At 38.4% G+C, this 26,666-nt stretch overlaps 2 protein-coding genes, 1 non-coding gene and 1 pseudogene across 3 annotated transcripts; 1 reads left to right on the top strand and 3 right to left on the bottom strand.

Annotated features, from left to right (window-relative positions):
* Positions 1–144: 144 nt before the first annotated feature.
* On the bottom strand, positions 145–7,920 carry LOC103953808 (ATP-dependent DNA helicase SRS2-like protein At4g25120). The gene is given in 30 exon segments (XM_048565161.1): positions 145–354; positions 465–527; positions 769–828; positions 1,050–1,112; positions 1,273–1,323; positions 1,616–1,709; positions 1,806–2,011; positions 2,137–2,193; positions 2,263–2,349; positions 2,468–2,539; positions 2,763–2,801; positions 2,918–3,127; positions 3,293–3,370; positions 3,537–3,587; positions 3,934–4,000; positions 4,139–4,239; positions 4,396–4,509; positions 4,821–4,909; positions 4,993–5,030; positions 5,032–5,090; positions 5,189–5,314; positions 5,451–5,525; positions 5,667–5,690; positions 5,776–5,885; positions 5,970–6,075; positions 6,160–6,216; positions 6,360–6,558; positions 6,644–6,807; positions 6,905–7,511; positions 7,618–7,920. Coding segments are annotated over 30 exon segments (3,312 nt in total). The 5' UTR covers positions 7,773–7,920; the 3' UTR covers positions 145–264.
* Positions 7,921–7,977: 57 nt separating this feature from the next.
* On the top strand, positions 7,978–10,045 carry LOC103953683 (U6 snRNA phosphodiesterase 1-like). Its single transcript, XM_009365451.3, has 6 exons — positions 7,978–8,186; positions 8,285–8,377; positions 8,466–8,715; positions 8,842–8,938; positions 9,586–9,651; positions 9,787–10,045. Exons 1-6 carry the CDS (start codon positions 8,024–8,026, stop codon positions 9,982–9,984), a joined length of 867 nt encoding a protein of 288 aa, XP_009363726.2. The 5' UTR covers positions 7,978–8,023; the 3' UTR covers positions 9,985–10,045.
* Positions 10,046–10,877: 832 nt separating this feature from the next.
* On the bottom strand, positions 10,878–13,515 carry LOC103953684. Its single transcript, XR_007251189.1, has 8 exons — positions 13,030–13,515; positions 12,671–12,785; positions 12,445–12,561; positions 12,166–12,252; positions 11,891–11,967; positions 11,672–11,799; positions 11,411–11,547; positions 10,878–11,138 (listed from the first exon to the last, which is right to left on the bottom strand). It is a non-coding gene; the product is annotated as a protein ORANGE, chloroplastic (transcript).
* A 1,445-nt stretch (positions 13,516–14,960) lies between these two features.
* Positions 14,961–23,903, bottom strand: LOC108867685 (annotated as a pseudogene).
* Positions 23,904–26,666: the final 2,763 nt, after the last annotated feature.

Here is a 26,666-nt window from a genome sequence, read left to right as displayed (position 1 = left end):
ATGGTGTTTGTTCTATAAGTCGGCATCTTTGCCAACCGCAATCGATACTGTCGTTTGATACTGCAAATGAAAACCTGGTGGGTGCGCAAAATTTCGAGCCAATCCTACTATCTTACAGACTGTAGGAAGAAAGGAACAATGTTGTTGGTAGCACAAAAGTTCATAATCTTATAGTTGGAGTAATCTAATTAAGGCCTTAATATTCATGCAGAAAGGTTTACAAAATGATCGTCTTTCGACATGTATCAGAATGGCGATCTTTAATCATAATGACTTGTACTGCTCGATCAAACGAGACGCATGGAGGCGCGACGTAGGAGCCACGGTGCAGCCCAAGCTTTGCAGATAAGAAATCTGGTAATTTACAGCATGACAAACAAATTACTGGGTCTCCTGACCATCCTAGATACCAATGTGTGCACAAGGAAAGGAGTAAGGTAATCAAATGCTTGAGTCTTGTGTACCTGTGTTGGTGTTGGTTCGGATGAACCCATTGAGTTCTCGATCCTTAACTTCTGGAAATGCTCCTGAAAGCATAAATATATGTAATGGATTTAAACCCATGACAAATTGACATAATTTACGGGCAACGATTGAAAAAAATACAGATATAAATGCCTCAGTATTCCATTGACGAAAGTTCTAGATTTGATGTATCAAACGTCCCACGTTGAGACTGCGTCAAGGCAAATGGTTCTCGAACACAAAGCAATAGTTTGCTACCGAAAACAACCAAAGTATGACAAGGGGAACCGTCTTAAACGTAACCTGTTTTTCCCTCATCAAATGAGCACGTTGATCTGCAGGTATTTTCTGCCATCTCAAAACCTGTTACAAGGAAATATAACGTTGATGTCGAGCTGGCTAGCATATTATACCAATTATGTGCACAAACCTATTGAAATAAAGTACCTGTAGTTGCATATTACGACAGATGTTAACGGAACCAAAAGAAGGCTCGCCTATTCAAGATCCTAAATCCCATGATTCTTTTGTTTTTAGTTTCAGAAAATTTCAGAGCACAAACTGGAAAGTACCAAGATACTTACATATTGGGCATAATGAAATGCGTCTTCATCTTTCAAGCAAGATTTGAGTGAGCGCAAACCGTCCTGAGAGTTACATAGAGTCAATCAGTGATATAAAAGCGTAGATGCATCACACCCAAACACAAGTATTCAAACACCGACAACTTCTTCATGTGGTGAGGCATGTTAAAAAATATGGGTAGAACAATTATTGAATTGGAAGTTAAAGGACTAAATTTATGACCTTATGTTTGAAGTTCTTGGCTCGTATGCATTCATCTATTACAAAACCGACCTGTAACAGAACAACAGAAAATATAAGTAGTAGTCAGAACATTAAGCATCGCCATTCACATTGCCTCCAATCCAAAGTAAAAAGTCTAAAGGCAAAATAGTATGATTCTTATCTCTCAAACAAAAACAAAACAATACCCCGGTCTCAGACAGGCATAATCCTAAAGATATTGTTAAGCTTTGATATCTCAAGAGTCGAGACTGCATCACAACTCACAACTACACGTCATAAATGAAATAATTTCTACTGCCTTAACTGAGTACTGCTTTGACTATATATAAATCCAATTCACCTTGTCAAGTAATCTCTTAGGATCTTGAAGTGCTTGCTTCTTAGAACAGTCATTAAATAAATGTGAGATAATCGATCTCTCATCCACACTGAATCTATTGCACAGTGACAGAAGAATAAAGTTAGTCATGAATATAACCAACCAAAAATGCTAACTATAATAGTATACCCATCACAATTGGAAGCAAAACCTTTTTAAGAAACCATTTACATGGTTTTCCTCCCCAAATTCCATCAATTCTGCAGAGGCATCGTCAAATTTACTATGATGGAGATAATTTTGCACCATAACAACTTCAGAAGGAAGGAGGCTTGGTTTGGGATTGTCTGTCGATGGAGTAGTCTCTTTTGAAGTGTCATGGTGCTTTGATTGCAAGCGTTCTGTACTTACGTCAGCCTACAAAACAAAAATTTCATTCATCCACGCTACACTTAATATGATTCGAAACACTTTAGATTCTTCATTATTTGTAGTTTGACTAAACAGCAGAACAACTGAGGATAATGAACAGTAAAACACACCTGGACATCTCGTAGATGATTTGGAATTTCTTTCAGAAATCGCGAAGGTTGAAGCATCTGAAGGAGTCACCTTCTCAGTCAGAGCAATAATAACAAATAAGGATAGGAATTCAAGCTAAAACGAACCTGCCAACTGGAATCCGTTGTTACATAAAGAATGAAAAGCTTTTTTCGAGCACGAGTCATTGCAACATATAAAAGGCGTCTTTCCTCCTATGATTAGAGTGGGATTATTGAGTTATTGACCAAAAGAAAAAAGAATGGGATTATTGAGTAAAACACTTCAAAGCCCTGCATATAAAGGAGAAATGTTGAACAATTTACCACACACCTCAATGGAGGTCCAATTCTCTTTTGCAATGCCATTGAATTCATGCAACAACGGAATCTCAGATTCATTTACCTGTGTTATTGGCATGAGCGTTAAAGCAAGCTAAGATGACTTTGAAGAGGTTAATATCATCATGAATATAGTGGAACAGAATACTAAATTCAAGCCATCAGTTAGGTATAGCATCGGCATGTTTAACCTGTAAATCTAATGACGAAACACATCAACTCTGCACATAAATAAATAAATATAGTAACAACTAGAAAACTATTACAGCCACTGTTAAGGCAAATACCTTAATTATGAAAACTATATCCCACTCTAAACCTTTTGAATGCAAGAGAGTGAAAAAGAAAGAAAGTAAGAATGTTTTGTAGAACTCTGAAGGAAGACAAATAGGGAAATCATCGCTTTGGTTTGCATAAGCAGAATATCAAAAAGATCTAGAACCTGATGAATGGTAGTCAAAGTGACAGAACTTTGGTTGTCATGTCTTCGGGAGCGAAAAGTTTCACTCTCCCGCTCAGATATGTAGTCGATGAAAGCTTTGAGTAAATTAACACAGCCTTTTTCTTCTGCCATGACTTCTCTCTCCCCTTCTCCCGCAACAAAATGAGTTGATAAGAAATCAGATATGTCGTCCAGTAGGTACTGAAGAACCTGCAATGAGAATAATCACATCGCAACAAGATTTAAGTGACAGCAATTGATTAACTAAATAAAATAGAGCAATTATTCATTTAAAACCTTGTTGACTGAAAAAAGGGTTTCTCAAATAGTGGGTCTTTTAAGCTTATTGTATAAATGACAATCATCATAACTTACAGATCTCATGTCATTGTCTTCATTCAGCAGTTTTCCTCCATCTACATCCATGACGGCACGTTGCCCAAGAAGGTACTTCTAAAAATTGAAAGTCAAACGAGAAATTAAATAAGAAACATTGAATATAAGCATGAAACAAAGATAATGTTATGGAATGGTGATCCTCATCCACAAATATGATTAAAGGCAATTTGATTAAAAAATGCCATATCAACATTCAACAGTGGAGAAATGGAAGACAAACCTGTGGTACCATATACGCAACTGAGGTTATGACAGCTGAAATCGATTGTTCCTGTGTGCATTGATAAGTGAGACTACCATATAGATTCAAAACTACATAAAGACAGATTCCATGGAACAAACTATATCTCTTTGGAAACAAAGATCTAACAAAGAATATAACATTTTGGATTAACATTGATGAATCAAGAATAATGCATGGGAGCAAAAAATACTCTTCCTTCTAATAACAAGAAGGCATAAAGTATATAACTGTCCAATAAAACTAAAAAAATCACCAAGGAAACAGAATCTCACTTGAAGCTATATCCTTTTTATCTGTTGTGATTCGCAAACTACTACTAGTACATCATGCCAATAAGCAGTAAGAGGTGCTACACTATACCAAATATATTTACGCTGAGAACAAGTTTTGAAATCATCTCTAATGTTAACAGCACCTTGCGTCCTTGGGTAAGCTGAGTCCTATTATCAAGTAAAGAGACCAATCAATACATATCCAACAGATTTTAAAAACTTGTAATACCAAATAAGAATGAAACATGAATATATTTTTAGTTAACCATGCAAAAATGTAAGTTAAAACATCTTTGTTATACAGACCTCTTCAAGGTACCAGAAATTTTTGCACTAAAGATGTCACAAGCAGCTGATATGAAGCTGCATTTTCTATGAGTCAAAATTTTGTCGATATAATCGATCACCTGAAGAGAGAGAGAGAGAGTGTGATTTCCAGAGATGTGAGCCTAAAGGTTGAGCGTGTAAAAAGGAAGATTAGATGGATAGCAAGAACATACAACTGTAATGCTGAAAAGAACATTAAATATGATGCTCATTCATCATTGTCATCGAACGTATACCTTCTTCTTTTCCTCTTTCTCAAAAGGAAGTAAAGCCTTCAAGACTTGCCTATATGATCCATCATCACAACCAGGCAAAGTCGTTTTAATCATAGCAATAATGGCTCTAACTACCTGCCATAAGAAAAGTGCTACATCAACAAACATTATCAGAGTGTACTAAAACCATATGTAGCAAAATCTTAGATAGAATAGCTGGCCAAAAGGCAATGAAAAAGCAAGTACAAAAAACAATTAAAAGGACCAGTGATGCCAAAATTCAGGTGGAAAAGGCGAAAAGCTTAAGTCTATTACAGTTCTTGTGTGCATTCTTTCTAACTTGAGTTCTACATAGCAAAAACCACCTTATGCAAAACAATATTAGCAAAATTAGATGGATAAATCTGAGAAGATAGGTTTTCATAATGTGGACAAATGCTAACTACCTTCTTCCTATAAACGGCCACTCCATGAACATTAAATGGTATTTTCCTTTCACGCAAGGCTGTCTGGAACTGGAAGACTTTTCCTGATAGTATAAAATACAAAAGAAAATATGTCAAAAATGTCTTATATGATTCACCTCATTCACATTAGTACTAGGGAAAGTAAGCTTGACCTGCCTCTGGTAAAGGATTGCTATGCTTCCATAGGAGCCCCAGCTCAACAACAAGGGCACATTGTGCATCCTCATTGTGACTTTCCTTGATAATTACCTACATTTTGCCACTAAAACCATTTTGAAGTGTCACTAACTAAAAGGACTGAAAAATGACATCAAATGTACTTGTTGGAGCAAGGAAAGATTCAGTACCTTAGACCCAGAAGAATTGTCGGTGTCAACATTCTTTAATTGGCATCGCTTCTTATTGTTTTTTATAACAGAAGATGCAGCTTCCACAATATAGCGTGTGGACTGATAGTTTTTATTAAGCCTAATCTGAACCATAAAGTTATGTCAAATCTCACAGACTCCATAAGATAAACTGTAGTTATACAATACATTTGCTCTATATATAATAAAAAAGACACTGTGAATGACATAAGATAACATAGCAGTCAAGTGCGAATCGTACCTCTTTGTAATTTGAAAAATCTTTACGAAAAGACTCAAAACCAGAAATGTCTGCCCCATTGAAACTGAAAATGGACTGCAGCAGGATATACATTATTTAATGCAGAACAGCTAAGGGCTTGATTAGAATGAGCTGAGAGAGAGAGAGAGAGAGAGAGAGAGAGAGAAAGAGAGAGAGCAATAAAATTGAACTTCCATTAATAAATCAACAACATACCTGATCATCATCACCAACAATAGACTATATTGCATAGCACTTGTGTCTTGAAAAATGATCGATAAACGAACACAATTATGTTTTTTGTACATTGTGCTCAACAATAGACTATATGGTTATGAGATGAGAGAATCCGCAAAAGACTATATTGCATAGCACTTGTGTCTTGAAACTCATCTATTACTATAGCTTTCCATAACTCCTGGCACTCCTTCAACACTAGTTAACAGACACCATGTATCAACATTTAGCTTTCCTTGTTAAATGAGATGAATCAACTAAATATACTTAGATGATACAGACCTTCAGGAAAATCACTTAGCAGCTTCACAGAGTAGCTAATTAAGGCGTGGTAGTCCAAAGCATTGCACGATTTTAAGATATCATTGTAATTCCTAAGAATTTCGCCCTGATTCAGATTGAGAGCTAAAACTCGTAAGCAATAGTATCCGAGAACTGAAAAGATATCTGAAATATCTAGTTATGAGCTTACTCCTGTCACATCACCCATTCTTCGGCATTCAGCAGGAGTCTTTCCAGAAGCTTTTGCCTGAAACATAAATAAATTTATTGCCTAATGCCAAATATTCTAAGACAGAAGAACCCTTATATTGGTCATTATAGCTTGACTGTAGCTAATTTTTTTTTTAATCCACTATAATCTGAACATTAAATTTGGTATTCAAGACTAACCTGTGTCACAAACTTCCGCCATTTCTTTGATGCATCCTTAAAATGATGTGGAGATGTTACACCGTTAGATTCTTCCCCATCTATAGCAACATTAAGGTTCGTTTTACTCTTTTCGTCTTCTGATAACCGCACAGCTTCAATGATTGCTCTTCTCTGTTGCCCATGTCCATATATCAAAAATTCTGGTGTGCGTTCGAGTCTAAAACATAAGCCAACATATCAGACTCAGCTATACCACCATATGTATGCCGTTCAAAATCAAGGGAGGTGAATGTATAGCTTACTTCTCAGCATGTGATCGGCAAAGTTGCAACGAAAATGAATGAAATGTGCTGATTGTAAGTAGTTTTGCCGTTGGTTTCCTAGTCACGGCTCCAATTCGATCTCTCATCTCGGAAGCTGCTGCTGTAGTGAAAGTCATTGCTAGAATGTTCGACACGCTAATGCCCTAAGAACACAAAAGAAAACAAATAAGACTTCGATCATAAACAGGAAATGTAGATAAACAGACATTAAAGAAAAAGTTGGAGGGAAAGTGGCAAGACCTCATTGAGCAGCATTAGAACGCGCCCAACCATCGTTGAAGTCTTTCCACTTCCAGGGCCGGCAACAATCATCAAAGGTACAGAAATATCGCTGCAAGCTGCCTCGCGCTGCCTTTCATTAAGAGATAGCAAATACTTCGAATACTCATCCGGCATGTTAGGCAATCCATGGTTAACAGAATCTGTTTGGTTTTCACTACTCAAAGGCGGCGCTGATGCGGCACTAACATCACTACCACAACTCCCAATATCATCACGCTGAATGTCCACACTCGGTTTCTGCTCGATTAAAGCGTCAATTTCCTGCAAAATACTCTCATCGAAATCATCATCGCCAAGAATTCCACGTGCAGAGAAAGAACTGAATGAAGTCGGAAAATGCGGTTGTCCGATTGGAGTTGTGAAAGAATCCAATTTTGACACGCTTGATTCAATCCGGCTAATGCTTAAGCTCCCGGAACACGAAGCACTGCCATATTCACCACGCGCTGAATTGTACCGGCTTGCGGAAATCGGAGGCGGTGTGTTCATCGGTAGCTCGGCAAGAGGAGTTCTTTGAACTCTATTGAGCTGAGCTGGCGTTTGGATTCCATTTCCGCCACAAATTCTGGAATTTTAAAAACACAATTGAATTGACTTAAATTGAAGCAAGAAAACAGCCGAGTACCAAAAAATAATAAGAAGATGAAATCTTTGATTCCTGAACGACTTACTTGGTATGAGGGAGGTGGTGATCAGGTGAAACGGCGTCGTTGCGGGGGCGTTTGCGATCAATGAGGGCCTTGGCGGCTCTGAAATTTCGAGAGATGCGGTTTCTTTGTTCCGCCGTGAGCCCTCCGCCGTACGTCTGAACGTTTTCTTTGGACATTGCTTTGAAGATTCCGACGGAGGATTTGGCCTGACGGCCTGACCAGGCAACCCTAGAAAGAAGAGGGAGCGAAGAAGACCAAATGTGTCCGTTTTTTCTTCGGTTTTTTCCCCTCCTAATCGTGCTGTTCGAAATCCTTGGGCCTGGGCCTAGTGGGCCCAATTGTCAGGCCCATTATCTCCGGTCTTCTAGTTCTGCTTCTAGTTACCCAAGTTAACAACGTACCGGTTCGCTTTTAGCGCGAGAGAGAAATGGAGGCCCTGATTGCCTCGTACGGAGACTCGTCGTCGGACTCAGGCTCCGAGTCGCCGGCTCCACCTCCGCCACCACCTTCAGAGCTCAAAAACTCTCAAGAACCGACCACTGCGCTGCCTCCACCTCCTCTGTCACTTCTCGACAGCCCCAATTCCTTCGGTAACCTCTGATTCCCATCAATTTTCTATCTTTTAGCTTTCTGTTGTGATGGCTTTTTCCGAGTTGACCACCAAGTGTTTGGTGTTTTGCCTCTGAAGGATTTCTGGACTTCTCCCCAAGCGCCCAGCCGAGCAGAGTTCGGAACTTTGCTCACGTCGAAGGGAACTACGCAGTACATGTATACATCCCAGGTAATCAAAATTCTCGAATTTTTCAGCTCTATTAGCAAATGCCCTCGCTTTGCACTTAGTTTTTGCTTGTTTAATTGTGTGGTTCCAGTTCATATACCACCAGCACCGAGGAAAGAGATGGCCTTGTTTTTGAACAAGCTAGCTTCTCTGGTGCCTGGTCTCCATGCCGTTGACGTTGACGTCCCGCTTGACGTTCTGCGTAAGGACGAGCGTAAGCTTGAACAGGTTGCTTTAGGCAGAGAGTTCCATATAAGTCTCGGAAGAACTGTTCCGATTCGGGTGCACCAGATTGATTCCTTGGTGACAATGCTGCGGCAGAAGCTTCAGATTCAGAGGCGGTATGGTTACATTTACATTCTCTTGTCTGCATTGCGTGAATTTAGTTCTGTTATTTAACATAATTCTGTAAGCCTGCAAATTTTTCGTCCATTTTCGGTTTAACACATTTTGTTATTGTGAAACAGGTATTGGATTGATTTTAGCAAGTGGGAGGTTTTTGTTAACGATGATCAGACCCGGACCTTTGTGTCGATCGAAGTCATTGCTGCTGGGTTAGCTGAGGTATGATTGCTAGCTTTCTCTCTTGGTGCAATTCTAAATTTTTTCAGTTCTTATATGGGCTTAAGATTTAGTAAGTACTTGTGGAAAGTCATGGGATTTTGAAATATTGATATCTTGCTTGCTTATTAGCTTAGATGTTTGGTCTTCGATGCACTTGTAACATGAAAAACACAATCGAAAACTAATGCATGATATGCTCATGGTTTTAACATGTGTTGTCCTGGCGTAAATCATGTTCCTAATCCTGTCATGTGAGTATAAGCCTATGAAACTCAGGGCACGTTTGGCAGGCCGGACAAGATTGGAATTGGCATTTCATACTAGTTAGGTTGGGATTGAACTGGATAGGTTAGGTTTTTTGTCTAATGATTGGTGTAGACTGTCTCAACTAGACTAGGAACGATGGGATTTAAAACGTGAAACAGATCCGCGACATCCCAACGATGACCCACCCACCCAACAACTCTGCTCGTGACTTGCAACACCACTCGTACCCTCCACGCCCCTTGCGGCCCATCATACCACCCTGATATCCTGGAGGAGTGAAACGTGGTTACTAGAAGCATTCCTGTTTTCGTATTAATGCACGGTTGAATCAGCTTTCATTGTCTACAAGTCTGAAATATTTCAACTTCCATTGATTTCAGATAACAAAGCAGATTCAAGCTGTGAATGAGGTGTACAAGCTTCACAATCTTCCTGAATTTTACAAGGTTAGCTTTTTCGTGCTTTTCAAACTTGAAATTACTTACTGAATATAAGACAATATATTGGAGCAAATGATTGTGTCTGAATACTAATCATTGCTCAAAAAACTAAATCACTTAATGGGGTGTTGGTGATCACAGGATCCGCGCCCTCACATATCGGTAGCTTGGGCATTGGGTGACATCAGCAATTCCGTGAAGAAAGTGGTTGAAGAAGAAAGACGAAGGTCTACCGTCGGAGGATCGTTACAGAAATGTATTTTTACCAATAAATTCAATGGTATCGAATGTAGGATTGGTAATAAAACACACAAAATATGTAAATTTTCTGAAGAATAATGTACCCATTTAAACTATATTGTGAAATTCCGAGAATATAGTGCTGAGCATTGGATGAGAAGATATTTCTTCGTTGGTGTCGAACTTCATGTCGAAGGTATTGATACCAGTGTAAACGCCATCATCCATGTTGATGGTAATTACTTCCCAGCAACTAAGGGTGTCGGAACAACCTTGTGCGCAGCCTCCTGTGCATTACTCAGTATTGTCTCAGTTTCTCCAAACTTGAATGCTGCTGTAAACCCTCTCTTGACCTTTCCATCATCTGCGATTACAGGAAAGCCGGCTTGGATGTTGCCGTTGACCTACCAAACTTAAAATACCGACGAAATGTTGGGACTACTTCAGTGTACTACTCGTTTTTGTATGCGAGAGCTCCACCTCTATCGTTGTAACAGCATCTGATGCGGACTAGTCCTTCATTCCCGTTACTCTTTGCCATCTCCACTTCGAACTTGGCGTAATGGCTCCCAGCCTTCTCTCCGGTGAAATTGAGAAACCCCGGAGCTGGCGTACCATCAAGATTTCCGTCGTGTGTGGCGAAAGTATTTGCTGTTGTGGTTTGGTTTCACCACTATAAATCTTGGCAGAGTTGGCATTTTCATTCTATTGTCTGTATATATCTTGATATTACAAGTATTTGTGTGTGCAATATGCAGGTTATGTTCATGTTATGTTTATGTTTATATATATAAGTGGCAACACACATATATGTGTGTTACCACTTTTGCCAACGTTTTCTCCAAAATTTTGATTTTGGTGGTGTTCTAACTTTTGTGAATGCTAATAACAATTCCCTCGTTAACTGTTGGGACGAGCAACAAAGCAGTTTTGATTCAAAGGCGATCCCTCGGAAGAAGTCGATTCTTCAATTTTTCAAAACAAATTTGAAGGAAAGGAAATATTTGAATCGCATTCAGATGTCTGGTCAAATTCTTGAACAGTTGATATACACAGAAGTTCCTTGTTCATGTCACGACTTATGAAAGGATGTACGTATTGCATTTGCATCAAAAGAGAGAGAGAGAGAGAAGATTGTAAGTGGTAAGGGAACGACTAACGATGGCGTTGCGCTTCTAATCAAAGGGGTCGATCCGAGGGTCGTGTTCACTTGCCATCGCCATTCCCGTGCAAAGGCATGTCGGGCACATTACCTGCCACATTTGCAGATGCAATGTTAGATATTTTCCATTTGGAAGTCACCTCTCAAAAATTTGCTACTAAATTATCTTAAACTCCATTTCCAGTCAATTATTTTTCTTCCGAAATGTCTTTCACGTGCTCGACAAACACAACAGTCACCAAACATGTGAATCAGCTATTCCTCAATGTATATGATGAAACAAGTGCATCTAAGCGGCAGGCAAGAAGAGGAATTTAGTATGCAGTAAACATTCAATTCAACGGCCATAATTATATGTCTAACCTTTCCCGCTCCTGAGCAATTTGAACATCTTTCAGTTTTTGGCAGTGAAAGGGGCTGGTTTCCGCCATCAACTGTTGAAACTGGTTCGGTAAGAACAAGGGTTCCAGTGCTGGAGCAACGAGCACAAGCAAGATATCCTGCATAAGTATCAAATACACTTGGTAGTTGACATACGAAACCAATCCAAACATCTTTCCATCGTATATATTTAAAGCTACAGTACATATGACTAAAAGTGAGAAACATAGGACATTATCACACCAGTTCCAAGACAATATTTGCATCGCTTATGCTCCTGCTGTTTCACATTGTTTATTTCAACTACCATCAATGCTGAGATCACTCCGACTGCTCCTCCAGAGAACGACGCCACTACGGGATCAACTTGACTGCAGTTTGAAAGTATATGAGATCAATAAACCAAACTGGTAACAATATAGTATTACCATTATTAGGCTTCATGTCAAGATAGTGCCATACCTCAACTGCAATGGCAGATGCATATTTACTATAAAATCTTTATACGATGTGCCTCCTATTCCCAACTTCAACTCCAACTGAAGATGTAAGGGTAATTGTAGGAAAGAGTTACAAACTGAATCCATGTTTTATAACCAACAACTGCACTTATTCGATATGTTTCCTCATTTTTCACTTGCAAATTCAGAACTGTATTGTCAGACCGGTAAATGAAAACAATGTTTGTGAATAACTGTTATAACTAATCACAACAAGTTAATGCATAAAGAACTTACGGAGGGAGCTATGAGGCCACCAAAAAGGATAAACCCCGCAATAATTGAATAACAAAAAGCATAATACAGCTTAAGGTTGTCTGAACTCTGCAAGCAATGCATTCACCCTGTGATTAATACTTTGCACAAACTCTACTTTTCACAGATTTTTTATGAATCAACAAAAGGCTACAACAAAATACAGGTAAAAATATCGGGGGTACGAAACGGCCAAGTTTACTGAAACATTTATTAACCATGGAAATACATTTCTTCACCGGGGCGGGGGCAGCAGCTTACCAGGGGAGGCAAAAAGGGAATGAATGATGGAAAACTAGGAAGTTCGTTTTCTTGATCTTCATTTACCGCTCCAAGCTCTGCGCGTTTAATCCGCTGTTGTATCCTCAGCCTGCGAACCTACGCATATCGAAGCTCATTCTTAAAGAACACATTTCTAATGGAAATTGGAGAGTAATTTAAAACATGCTCAACTGAGAAAGTGGTAGCAACAAGCAATTGCTCTCACCTCCTCCATATGCAAGAAAATTTTGTTGCGCCGACTCCGAATATTATCTTGAATTTCCTGCAGCTCCATTGTGGCAAAGTCCTGCACTGTTTCAGGCCCCTCTATGATACAAAATCTGCACAATTAACCACGTAAAAACTAAAAATTACAGGCAACAAAGCAATTTCCGTATAATTTTTGGGTTAATTAACATCAACAGCAGATAAATCACATGGGTTTTTCACATAAAGTTACAAACTTTCAAAGACCAGTAAGCTGTCTGCAATCTCATAAATTTCACAGTGCAAAGTAACAATCCAAAGCTTGGAACTTTAAATTTCCATTTTCTGTTAATTTCCTAGATAGAGAGGGGGGAGTACCCGGCGGGGCTTGTATCGGCGGAGGGATTGGGATCAGAATCGACAGACGGAGCGAAAGAGGAGGTGTCGGGCTCCGAAGCCATGGCCAGGGATCGCCATCTGGAGCTGCTTGTTGATATGGGGCTTCTTTGGTAACTGAATTTGGAGCAGCCGGCGCTATGCAGTTCGTACGGACTGCACCGATTTACGGGGAAAGAAACGGCCAAGAGTCTGCTGGAGCAGAGCATCTCTCTCTCTCAAACCAGAAGGCAGAGCTTTCTGTTTCTCTTCAGGTTTCTTTCGCTGGTAAATTCCATAGAAGCAGAGAAGAAGGCTCTCTGAGAAATGGAGATGGTGCAGGTGGAGACAAAACAAACGTAAATCTTGAAGCACCGAACATGTGCAGAACACTTGTCAACTACCGAACTCTGGGATTTTTTTTTTTTTTTTTCTTTTTTGGTCAACAACCGAACTCTAGGATTAGGAGAGCAAGAGGGCGAGAGAGAGAGAGAGTGTGACCGACCGGCAAAAAAAAAAAAAATGGAGGGAAGTGGCTGATTCTTCTCTTATTTTTTTTCCCTTGTTTTTCAGATTTAAAATTTTATTATAGGAGGATAAACGTCGGAAGCATAAGGTTAGGCCATCTCTAATCGAATTAGATCTAAAATATCATGTTTAGCTCTATAATTCTGTAAGAAATTATATTTTAATAAACAATGCAGGTCATATTTTATATTATCCCTAACCAAGGGAGCCAAAGAGTCATGGGTAAAAGATAGTCTTTTGACAAAAAACGCATCTCCAATCGAGATGGCCAAAGGGCCATAAACAAAACATAATCCCCTCAATAATTTATTATTTTAATTGAATTAATATGATTAATTACATTAAACTACCGTATTAAAATAAGGTTTTTGACATATTTTGAGTGCCACTTGCTACAATAACGAAAAAAAAGTGGTATTGTTGCACCTACCATAAAGTCAAGCTTGACATTCTGCCGCTGGAGGGCTGACTGGCTGATTGGAAATGGCCAGTCCGTTGGCTTGATTTGGGGGTTTTGGCCAGATGGGGCCACAAGCCCTTTAGCCTAGCTTTCGTTTGAAGACGGTTTTCGTGTCATTCTGAGCTATTTTTAGCCCTATGGCCCTTTGGTTGGGTCGGTTGGAGATGGCCTTAGGTGCGATGATTGTCTTTGAGATATCAAGGTTCTGTGTGATCGAATACTTTGTCCTCCTCCAGAGCCGCCATTGCTGAGAGGGTTACTTGCCTCATGCAAACATTATGAATTGCAAGTGATGAATTGTTCTGATGATGAGGTTTATTTTTTAACTCATTATGTTTCGAGTTTGAACATTTTTCCCTCTCTTTAATGTATATATTAGTGTAAAATATTGTTCATAATAAAAAAAAATATAAAAATGATACATTCTCATTCATATATAAGATGATCAAGTGTGGAATTAATACTTTTAATGAGTGACTCAGTTAACCATTTTCATTTCTTACACGTTCAAAATTAGACAAATTCTTTGCACGCCCACACACACACACATACTAAGGAGACTTTGAAACAACATACATACATACATACATACATACATACTAAGGAGACTTTGAAACTACTACATTACAAGAGGGGGAATTTCGAACTCGGAACACATGAATAGAACCCAAACGCTTCTCCACTAGGATATTAGACTAGTGCCGGTCCTGAATTTTTTGGTGCCTGGAGCGAATAATGTGCCCTTTTCCAATACATACATACATATATATTAAGGAGACTTTGAAACTACTACATTACAAGAGGGGGAATTTCGAACTCGGAACGCATGAATAGAACTCAAACGCTTCTCCACTAGGATATTAGACTAGTGCCGGTCCTGAATTTTTTGGTGCTTGGAGCGAATAATGTGCCCTTTTCCAATACAACAACATAAATTAAAAAGAAATATTTAAAGTGGGCTGGAACCCAGTCGAAGCTGGGGGGCTAGGCCCTCACGCCCATATTATATTACTCTGAAAACAAAAAAACATACAACAGGAGAACATAGTACTGAAACCTCGACAATCAAAAGCAAAATCAAATACAACCACTCCAAGCAGTCAACATAGCCATCACATATTGAATCCAAAAGGGTGACAACCCATTCGCTGCATATAATGTACAGAAGATAAATTCTGAAGTGATATGCTTCCAAGTATGATATTAGGCAGAAAAGAGCGGCGGCTTCAACCACTTTTTCAGCTATATCCGGCTGGGTGAGAGCAGCTAAAGACATGATTGTTCCCTAATAACATGAATACATGGAGTAAACACCAAAGGTAGCAGCAAGGGAAGGAGATTTGAAGTAGATGAAGAGGTGTAAAGAGTCTAAAGACCTGCGAATGTCCAACAACAAAGACTTCGCAGCTGCTTGTCGAATATATGCAGCGTATCATTTCTGACATCAAATCTAGCCAATTCCTGCCAACTCCAATCCCAAAAATCCTACAGTAAAGCATAAATCTTATTCTTTTCTGACAAAAGATGTGACCGACTCCAATGTGTTTGACACACATTTCCTACCCATACATCGAAACCTTCATCTGCAAGACGAATTCCAGCGATTCTTCTGGAGAATTTAAGAACCATGGATCACCTGGTTAAGATCAAGAAAAGCCAGTAACCAAGTTCAATTGAGTTTGAAGCACATTAGAGCCTAATTTAAAATGTATCCGATGGATGTTCATCAATTTACACAATAGTTAGTTTCAAGAAAGGAAATTTCAACAGAACCTGAAAACTTCAGATCAGGGGGCACCAAATAGTGAGCTATACATTCAAAATTTGAAATAATCAACTTAGTGGGACCAATATATTGAAAAAATTGGAAGGAGCTATGAAAGTAAGACTTTTCACTAATCAGGCGTCCAGAGAAACAGTATTTTACTCACGAATCAGTTACGGGGAACACTCCCCATCAGAGCAATCTCATTAGTCCTTCACAACTCAAATCCAGGAAGTACCCATCTTTCGTCTGAATCTGGAAAATAAGCAGCACTCAATTTCTCCAGACGATCCAATCTCATACATCTTCCCTGCAAAAGCATGTGTGCCAGACTTCAAGATCAAAATTTTCCAACAAAAGAAACTTAAAGATCAAACTCGTTAGCGGAATAAATGGTGCACAAAGGGAGTTAAAATCTTGACATATGTATATTTTTGGCAGATTTTATGTGGGCATGCAACTAAAACTGGCATCACCATCAATGGTGCACAAAGATTGGTGGAAAACTTTAACAGTTTGAGTTGTAACTTCTCCATTGTACTTGTTAAGGCAAGACGGATATCACCTATGCAATTTTCTGTAGAACTTAAAAGGTTGCATAGCAGCTCTTGTTCGTTGTATTGAATTGATAAGTTTGATTGTCCTTTTCGTTGTAGGACTCTATCACTTAGGATTGTTTTGTTTTTCAATAAGTTCCTATTATGTAGGAAGACTAGTTCTACGTAGACTATTTCCTCGTGCACGTTACCACTTTCCGTTAGTGTGGATAGTGGGCTGTTTTTTAGGGTTTCGTTAACTATGTAAGGCTATATAATAGCCAACGTTTCTATTCAATAATTAAGTTATTCTCCCAGTTTGCTTGAGTCAGTTGCAGTATTGCTCTTGGTATTTTTGTTCTGGTTCCCAACAAACTGGTATCAGAGCCCCTCACTGGGGCCTGAGGACCGGAAAGCTGCAGCTTTTGAGTGACTTCAAACACAAGAGAGAAAGAGAGGAAAAATGACTTCTGAAGGAAGCTTCGTGCAGCCTTCCATTCCACGTTTTGGTGGTCATTATGACCATTGGAGCATGCTCATGGAAAATTTCCTTCGCAGCAAGGAGTATTGGAGTTTGATTGAAACTGGTTATGAAGAACCAGCAAAAGGGGCGCAACCTATATCAGAAGCACGACAGAAAAAGCTTGATGCAGTGAAACTCAAGGATCTCAAAGCCAAAAACTATCTTTTCCAGGCAATTGATAGGAGCATCCTAGAGACGATGTTGGAAAAGGACACCTCCAAAAAGATCTGGGATTCCATGAAGACGAAATATGAAAGGAATGCACGAGTGAAGCGCTCAACTCTTCAAGCCCTACGGAGAGACTTTGAGACACTTGAGATGAAGGTTAGTGAAACGATCACTAACTATTTTGCTAGAGTGATGACAGTTGCAAACAAGATGAGAGTGTATGGGGAGCCTATGACTGACGTCACGATCTGTGAAAAAATCATGCGGTCTCTCACGAACATTTAATTATATAGTTTGTTCGATTGAGGAATCTAGGGACTTGGATGCAATTACCATTGATGAGCTTCAAAGCTCGCTCACTGTACATGAGCAAAAGTTTCACAGAAGTAGCAGTGTGGAGCAAGCTCTGAAGGCAACAACTGATGCCAAAACTGAGGGAGGTTTCAACAATCATAGAGGACAAGGGCGTGGAAGAAGTAACTATAGAGGACGAGGACGTGGAAGAGGAGGCCAAGAGGCGTTCAACAAGGATACGGTGGAATGCTACAAGTGTCATAATCTTGGGCACTTCCAGTATGAATGTCCTAAATGGGATAAGGAGGCTAATTATGCAGAAGTGAATGAAGAAGATATGTTGTTGATGTCATATGTTGAGGTACATGAACGGACTGATGCTTGGTTTCTTGACTCCGGATGTTCCAACCATGTGTGGCGATCGGGATATCTTCACAAACCTAGATGAAAGCTTTGTTCATTCAGTTAAATTGGGGAACAACAGTAGGATGAATGTGGTTGGCAAGGGAAGTGTCTCGCTGTTTTTAAATGGAATCAATCATGTTGTCAATGAGGTGTACTATGTTCCAAAACTCAAAAACAATCTCTTGAGCATAGGACAACTTCAAGAAAGGGGCTTGGCTATATTAATTAAAGAAGGAGCCTGCAAAATATATCATCCGACTAAGGGTCTGATTATTCAGACTAAGATGAGTAAGAACAGGATGTTTATACTGCTAGCTCAGACTCCAGTCTCTACAAGTGCCCCACCAGAAAGGTGTCTTCACACAAGCTCGCAGGATCCCTTTTATCTTTGGCATCAAAGATATGGTCACCTAAGCTACAAGGGATTGAGAACGTTGCAACAGAAGAGGATGGTTTGTGGACTTCCTCAGCTTCAAACCTCAAATATCACATGCACAGACTGCATTCAAGGTAAACAGCATCGTAATAACATGCCAACAAGAAGTACGTGGAGAGCAAGTCAGCCTTTGGAGCTCATTCATGCAGACATCTGTGGGCCCATCTCTCCCATATCAAATAGTGGAAGGAGGTATATTTTATGTTTTATTGATGATTTTAGTCGTAAAACATGGGTGTACTTGTTGACAGCAAAGAGTGAGGCACTGCATTGCTTCCAGTTTTTCAAAAGAATGGTGGAAAAGGAGAAAGGGCTAAGTGTCAAGTGTCTACGGACAGATAGAGGGGGTGAATTCACCTCAACTGAATTCACTAATTTTTGCAAAGAAAATGGAATCAAGAGGCAGTTAACCACTGCCTACACGCCGCAACAAAACGGAGTGGCTAAAAGGAAAAAATCGAACTGTCATGAATATGGTTCGTTCTATGTTGTCTGATAAGAAGCTCCCAAAAACGTTCTGGCCAGAGGCGGTGAACTGGACTATCTATGTTCTGAATAGATGTCCCACATTATCAGTGAAGGATATCACTCCACAAGAGGCTTGGAGTGGAGTAAAACCCTCAGTCGAGCATTTCCATGTCTTTGGAAGCTTAGCACATGTTCACGTTCCAGATGTCAAGCGAGGTAAATTAGATGATAAAAGTTTTCCTTGTGTTTTATTGGGAGTTAGTGAGGAGTCCAAGGGATATAGATTGTTTGATCCTATAGCCAAGAAAATTGTTGTGAGCAGGGATGTTTTTTTTAAGGAAGAAAAACAGTGGGATTGGGATGTGAGTTATGAGGGACAGATCATGTTAGATTTAGAATGGGGAGAAAATGAAGAAAACAGTGAAGGAGAAGAAAGGGTGAGTGAAAATGAAGATGAAAATGGCAGTGGGGCTAGAGAAGAAAGAAATGTGGGTGAGAGCAGTGAAGACACACAGGGTTAGGAGGAGATGTGGAGGATAGGAAGAGCACCAGTGGTTATGTGTTCTTGCTAAGTTCGGGTGCTGTGACATGGAGTTCAAAGAAGCAGCCTATTGTTACATTGTCTACTACAGAAGCAGAATTTGTAGCAGCTGCAGTGTGTGCATGTCAAGCAATATGGATGAAGAGGGTGCTGAAGGAGCTTGAGTACAACAATGAGGCATGTACTCTAATTAGATGTGATAACAGTTCAACCATTAAGCTGTCAAAGAATCCGGTGATGCATGGTCGCAGTAAACATATTGACGTGAGATATCACTTTTTGAGGAATCTCACAAAGGAGGGTTCGATTGCTTTGATTCACTGTGGGAACGAGGATCAGGTGGCAGACATAATGACCAAGCCGTTAAAGGTTGATGCTTTCCAGAAACTTCGAAATATGCTGGGGGTTTGTGAGATTGTTAGTATAAACTAACTATTTGATGACAGTAAGTTTAAGGGAGGGATTAATAAGTTTGATTGTCCTTTTCGTTGTAGGACTCTTATCACTTAGGATTGTTTTGTTTTTCAATAAGTTCCTATTATGTAGGAAGACTTGTTCTACGTAGACTATTTCCTCGTGCATGTTACCACTTTCCGTTAGTGTGGATAGTGGGCTGTTTTTTAGGGTTTCGTTAACTATGTAAGGCTATATAATAGCCAACGTTTCTATTCAATAATTAAGTTATTCTCCCAGTTTGCTTGAGTCAGTTGCAGTATTGCATTTTTGTTCTGGTTCCCAACATGAATACCATGGTTTTACTGATGAATGCAGATTTTGCTGAATGATTCATACCAAAAAAATAGTCATTTAAACAAATTCAGAGCGTTCACCCACTGTAATTTGCAGATATACAAACGTTAAGATAAAAGGAAATGCAAAGTACCCTTCACCCAAATTGGAGGAGCACCGGTGGCATTCGCAAGTTAGCAACGGGAATTGACATACGAATATCTTCAGAGTTTCTGCACAAGCACAAATCAGAAGAATCCGGCGGTGGAGTTATGCACCTCTCCTTGGAAAATGCCACCTCTTGGGATTTCAAAATATGCGGCCGTGGCTAGCCGTCTGACCACGCCAATTCCACCAAAGCTGCCGCAACGCGGCGTAGTGTCCGATTGATTGCTTCAAACAGAGTACCCAAAACCCCTGAAAAGTATTTCTTTATTCAGATAATAAAATTTCCCAAATTTCGAATTTTAATTCCGAATCAAAAATAGGGTTTGAATTTTGATTACCTAGAAATTGGGGGTTGGGGTGGAGAGGGACAAGGGCCAAGACAGAGCTATGTATATATGATAAGGTGTGCCAAATTACAGCGTGTCGGGAAGATGTACAATGCTTTTGCAGTTTCTCAGACTTAAATACCGAAGCCCCATAAGCCGTTCAATCCAGGGGGAAAGCTCTTTAATAAATGTTCCATCCAAGAAAAGACTTCTTAATCCTTCCATATTTTCTTCAATGCTTGGAAACAACTCAAATTTTGTACAACCGGAAAGAAAGAGAGAGGCAAGGGACTTGAGCTGACAAATGCTGCTTGGAAGACTCTTAAGTTCCTTACAATTTTCTAGATTCAAATGAATCAATCCCGTGAGATTATTAATTGACGAGGACAGTTCTTTAATTTTTGACCCGGATAAATCAAGAATTTGTAACCCCTCAATCACTTCTGAAATCTCTGGAAACAACTCAAGACTCCAGTAACCACAAAGATTAAGGGTTTTGAGAGATTTCATACGAATGCTGCTTGGAAGACTCTTAAGTTCCTTGCAATCTTGTAGATTCAAATGACTCAACCTCGTAAGATTATTAATTGACGGGGACAGTTCTTTAATTTTTGAGTGTGGTAAATCAAGCCTTTCTAACCCCTCAATCCCTTCTGAAATCGATGGAAACATCTCAAGACTGCAGCAACCATTAAGATCAAAGGTTTTCAGACATTTCATATGAATGCAGCTTGGAAGACTCTTAAGTTCCTTGCAATCATCTAGGCTGAAATGACTCAACCCTGTGAGATTATTAATTGACAGGGGCAGTTCTTTAATTTTTGAACAGGATAAATGAAGGATTTCTAACTCATCCATACCTTCTGAAATCTCTGGAAACATCTCAAGACTAAAGCAGCCAGAAATACTAAAGGTTTTGAGAGATCTCATACGAATTTTGCTAGGTAGAATCTTAAGTTCATGGCATCCATTCAAATTCAATAAAACAAGCTTTGTAAGAGTCGAAATAGACGGGTGAACCTCAACTAAACTTACACAACTTTGAAGAATTAGCCTCTCAAGATTTGGCACATTTGTGAAGTCAGGGGTTTCCTTAAGGTATCGACAACAACTTAAATTGATGAATTTCAACTTTTCCTGCTTCTGTTAAAACATTCAGGAAAACATGCATTACTTAATAAGACATCTCACTCAAAGCCCAAACATTTAAAAGAAACAAATACATGTAAATTATTGTACATACCTGGGTTCCTTCCCAAAGTCGGTCAATGAGACTATTTCGCATGTCAAGTTCAACAAGATTTTCGAATTGAAAGTTGGATGGCAAAGACTTGAGAGGGAAACCAAGCCAGGAGAGATACCTCAGGTTGAGCAACTTTAAGGACCCAAACAGGTGTTGTTTGAAGTACTCATCTGTAAAAACGAAGCCTGGACTGATCTTGAGAAGTCTTAGTTGAGTCATTCTAACAAAAGCTTCAGCATTTAAGCATGGCCAGTCTGAGTACGAGAAATCCACAATTATGCTTTCAATTGTTTTTGTAGCCTGTGCAAATCAAAATAAAGGAAAATATAGAGAACCTTAGTTTTGATTATGAAATTAATGCTTATTTCTTAAGAAGCCGTCTGATAATCATTTCATTTTTTGTTTAATTGTTTTCAATTTTCATTATTAAAACAATGAAAACTAAAAATTGAAAACAAAAATGGTTATCAAATGAGCCTAAGAAATTGATTTGATCAAAAGTTGAACCTTTCTACTAACAATTGCATAAGAAAAAGATTTCTCACCGTATTTTTAGTTAGCACCTGACGAACATCTTCATAACTTCACAACCTACTTCGTCTCCCAGGATCTTTGAAAGACCCAAGATCTTTGAAAGAATCTTGGCGGACAATTTCCCGACCCATTTCCTCTAATGAATCATGCATCTCCAGTTCCCCCTTCCATGAGATAGTTATGAGAGCTCGATCAATTAGAACTCTTATTCCTGTACGAGGATGTAAACCACAGCCGTCCAGAATTTCAATTGCTCGGTCTTTCTTCATCCCTTTAAGGAAACATGCAATATCTAGAAAGATATTCTTCTCTATGACATCTAGTCCATCGAAGCTTGTTTTAAGCACATCATGAATTCCCCTTTGCGGGATTTTCCTTATTTTTTCTAACTCATCTTCCCACACGCGTATAGTTTTTTTACGAAGAAAAGCTCCCAAAACTTTGAGTGCCAAAGGCAGACCTTGAGCATATTTTACGACACCATTAGAGAGATCATCATAATCTCTGGTGGGTTGGTTTTTTCCGAAGGCGTGCTGCCTAAAGAGTTTTAGAGCTCCAGAATCACTCAGAATCTTGGGATTATATATCACATCAGCTATGCTTAGTAATTGTGAATCTCTAGTTGTTATAATAATTCTGCTTCCACCACCAAAGGAATGTGGCTCTTCAAGTAAAGCTTCAATTTGTTCTAATTTATCCACATCATCAACAACAATAAGAACTTTTCTCCGACCAAGGCTTTTTAACCATAGAAGTTGTGCCTGCATATGTAGTTTGCCATGCTTCATGAAATCTTCCTTGAAATTTTCAAGAAAGCAACAAGCTTCAAATTGACCAGCGATTTTATTATAAACAGCTCTAACGATGGTTGTTTTGCCTAAACCGCCCATACCCCATATTCCAACAACTCGAACATTATTCGTTTCACCTCCGGGAGGATATAATAATGAAAGCATTTCATGCATGTGAGAATCCATGTCAACCAAGCCATTATCTTCGCTTGATGTTGATGAGATGTCGATCAATTTCCTATAAACATCTTCTACAATTTCCTCAATAAGCACCACATCATTCCTGTCAAATTAAAAAAAACAATATAATAACACCACCAAATAATAATTAATGGGTCTTTTTCATCTGTTAGTTTTCAAAAAAATAGAAATTAAAACAAAAAACTAAATATTTATCAAATTACCCCTAAACGTTACAAAAATCCCAAAAATTAATAGGAAACTAAAACAAATTAGAATTTACTCATATTTTCGCGAATCCCAGCCGGATAAACTGGTGGCAGTTTTAAGAGCGGATCTCCAGCCCTGAACCTCTTCCATTTCAGCGTTAGAATCACGATCGTGCTGAGCAAAAGCTTCCTCGAATTTTCTCTTGAGTCTACGAACGTCAGACGGATCAACTTCATAGAAAATGGGGAGTACAATCTGGTTATTGTTATCCTTGCATTCCAAGATTTGCACGAGTTCTTTCAAGCACCAAGTGGAAGAAGCATAGTCTTGAGAGAAAACTACAATCGAAATCCTTGACTCTCGAATCGCTGTCAGGAGCTCGGAAAGGTCGTCGCCTTTTCTGAGCTTTTCGGCATCCATGAAGGCGTTGATTGGTTTCTTAACCAGAGCGTTGTAGAGATGGCTGACGAAGCCCTTGCGAGTGTCATCCCCTCTGAAATTGATGAACACTTCGTATTTCCAACCAAGGCCAGACGAAGAAGAAGCAGCAGCCATTAATCGATCGCACCTGGTCAGCGATGATCGAGCATCTAAGACTAAGAGAATTGTAAGTACAGAGATACTCAAATAGATCTACAAATTGGATCACCGGAAATTGGTCTGATCGATACCAAGTCAATGAGTCAATGCAAAAGGACAAAAGGGATAAGGGAAATTATGCTTTGTGTGTTTTCACATCTTCTTCGGGGAAATTTCGGTGTGAAAGGAATCTCGTGCTTTTGATTTTTTAATCCAAGAAAATGCGAAGAAAGCGGTTAAGGTAGTAAATTGAATCTACACACTACACTTGCCTACCCAACAACGTCTTAATTTAAGATATGTAATTGAGAAAAATAGTTTAGAGGAAGGATGGTATGTCCATTTATTCTCTCTCGATCTTCCAGCATGCGATTTAATCATGATTAAAGCTTAAACTTAATCTTAGGTCGTATTATTTAGGTCTAATCGGATTATAAGTTCTCGTTGTGATATTGTAATTGGAAGATAAAAAAAAATTATAATTTAATTGTCTGTGGTGAAGTCTGTTAGGAATTAAACCTAAAATTAAAAATTTCGTTAACTTCATTAATTGTTAGCACATGAAGCTCACAAATGAAACTAAAAATATAAAGTTAGTCTCACATGTAATCTTTACGTGCTAACAATTACTTGAGAGTTTCATTTTAGCCTAATATGTGTGGCTCACATGCTAATAATTAACGGAGTGTTGACGAAATTTTCAATTTTGAGCATAAATCCTAATAGACTTCACTACATAAACTTAAATCTTAATTTAACTATCTTCTAATTATCTTATTACGACATGAATTATTAATCAAATTAAACTTATTATTTATTTTACAAATACGTAACTAAATCACACAGTGTTGAATGGAAGGCAGCACCCCAAATGATGAAAAGCGGGAGCACCGAAAGCCAGAGGAGGATTCTTTACCCTCCTAATCTCTCTACCCTTTCATGGCTTCCTATTTGAATGGTCACAATTATATCACGTCAGCATCTTATGTTGATTTTTTTTATACAGATAATAAAACAAAAAACAAGTGAAAAAAGGGAATGGGAATAAGAGGTAGAGAATCCACATTCCCGAAAGCCATCTCCGTTTCTTTGTTGAGTGGACAGCTGTCTCTTTGTCTTCTTTTGGCAGATAGCTCCTACTGGCCGGCCTATTTTCCACAGCTGGTTATAGGACTCAACTGCCATATAAGAAGTGTTATGTTGTAATTCAATATCGATGGAAATCCAACAGGATCTTTTTCGAACTTTTGTGATGATTTTAGGTATTCGTTTATCATATATTATGTGATCAGTTTTTATCAAATATTATTTATGTTCAATTTTAAATTAAAAAATGCAAAATAATTTTTTACCGCATAATATACGATGAACAGATACAATTCACAGATCTCCGAAATCCTCACAAAGAGGATCCATAAAGGATATGGATTCAATGGAAATAGGGAACTTGAACGAAAAACTTCTGGTATTGTTCACTTTAACAAAAAATCATATTTTTACACTAAAAAGTCAATCATGGTACTATTCATTTTATCCTTTATTTTGTCTTTATCGTTAAAACTTAAAATTTTCAAGTAATTTTTATTAGTTTTCCTATGGAAATAAGCTAATTTTGAATCAAATAACATTACTTTATTTTGTGAGTAAATGAATTTAAATCAAACAACATTCATTTATTACGTAACTAATTAATTTTGTATGTATTATCATGTATATTAGGCACATTTTATTACACGTGATTTTGTAAAAAAATTTAAAAGGTTACAATATTAACAATATATCAACACTGTTTATGTTAATTATAAATAGATCAACCATATATTGTGATACTTAAATTCATTTAAAATCAACAAAAATTACAAAATTTGCCACTACATCTGGCACCCTCGTCAACTAACACACTCTTTCTCATAAAATTTATAATTGGAATAAGTCATACAAATCAAATATTGCAATGTAGTGTCTATTTTCTTATTCTCTTTTTTACATTTGGATTCAGACACTGCATTGTAGTGTCCATTTACTGGTTTAGTTTTTTCCATCACTCACATGCCTCCCGCATGTTCCTTTGTACATTTGGACTCAGACACTGCAATGCAGCGTCTGTTTCCTGGTTCTAGTTTTTCCTTTTGGATTCAGACACTGCATTGCAGTGTATGTTTCCTAGTTCTATTTTTTTCATCACCCACATGTCTCCTACACTTCACACTTCATGCAACTCCTGATTTTTACATTTAAATCTATATTAGGTTATTTTCTATGCCTTGAAGACAAGAACTTTATATTTTTCTTGCATTGAATGCCAAAACAATGATCACAAACTGATCAGAAACGATCCAAGCCAGTTTGCAATCTTTGTTATTAAAAATAAAAATAAAAAGGTAAAAACAGAAAGTAAAGAGCTAGAAATAATAGTAAAAACTGAAGGTAAACTGCTTGTAAATACTCGTAAAGTGTTAACCAAAATGACAATAAATTGCAAGAAAAGGTAATAACTTGAAAGTAATTGATAAATACAAGCAATCAGGCATAGTTTCAACCTATTCAGGCAAGTTTGGATGCCAGGCGAGCAAAGTTTTGCAAGTACAAGACATGTTTTGAGAAGTAAACTTTAATGCAGGAAATCAATAATACAAAGAAAGTAGCTGAGCCATAAATACAGAGGAATGTTTGAACTACAAAGGGAGTATGTGAAGAGTAGGTTGCAAAGCTTTTTAGAAGTCTTTTTTGTATGTTGAGTTGGGTGTCCTTTTTTC

This window comes from the organism of the source record quoted next, unplaced genomic scaffold (genome assembly GCF_019419815.1).
Source record: "Pyrus x bretschneideri cultivar Hongxiangsu unplaced genomic scaffold, Pyrus_bretschneideri_v1 Contig4, whole genome shotgun sequence".
NCBI classification, from domain to species: Eukaryota; Viridiplantae; Streptophyta; class Magnoliopsida; order Rosales; family Rosaceae; genus Pyrus; species Pyrus x bretschneideri.
This window is presented reverse-complemented; position numbering and strand designations above follow the sequence as displayed.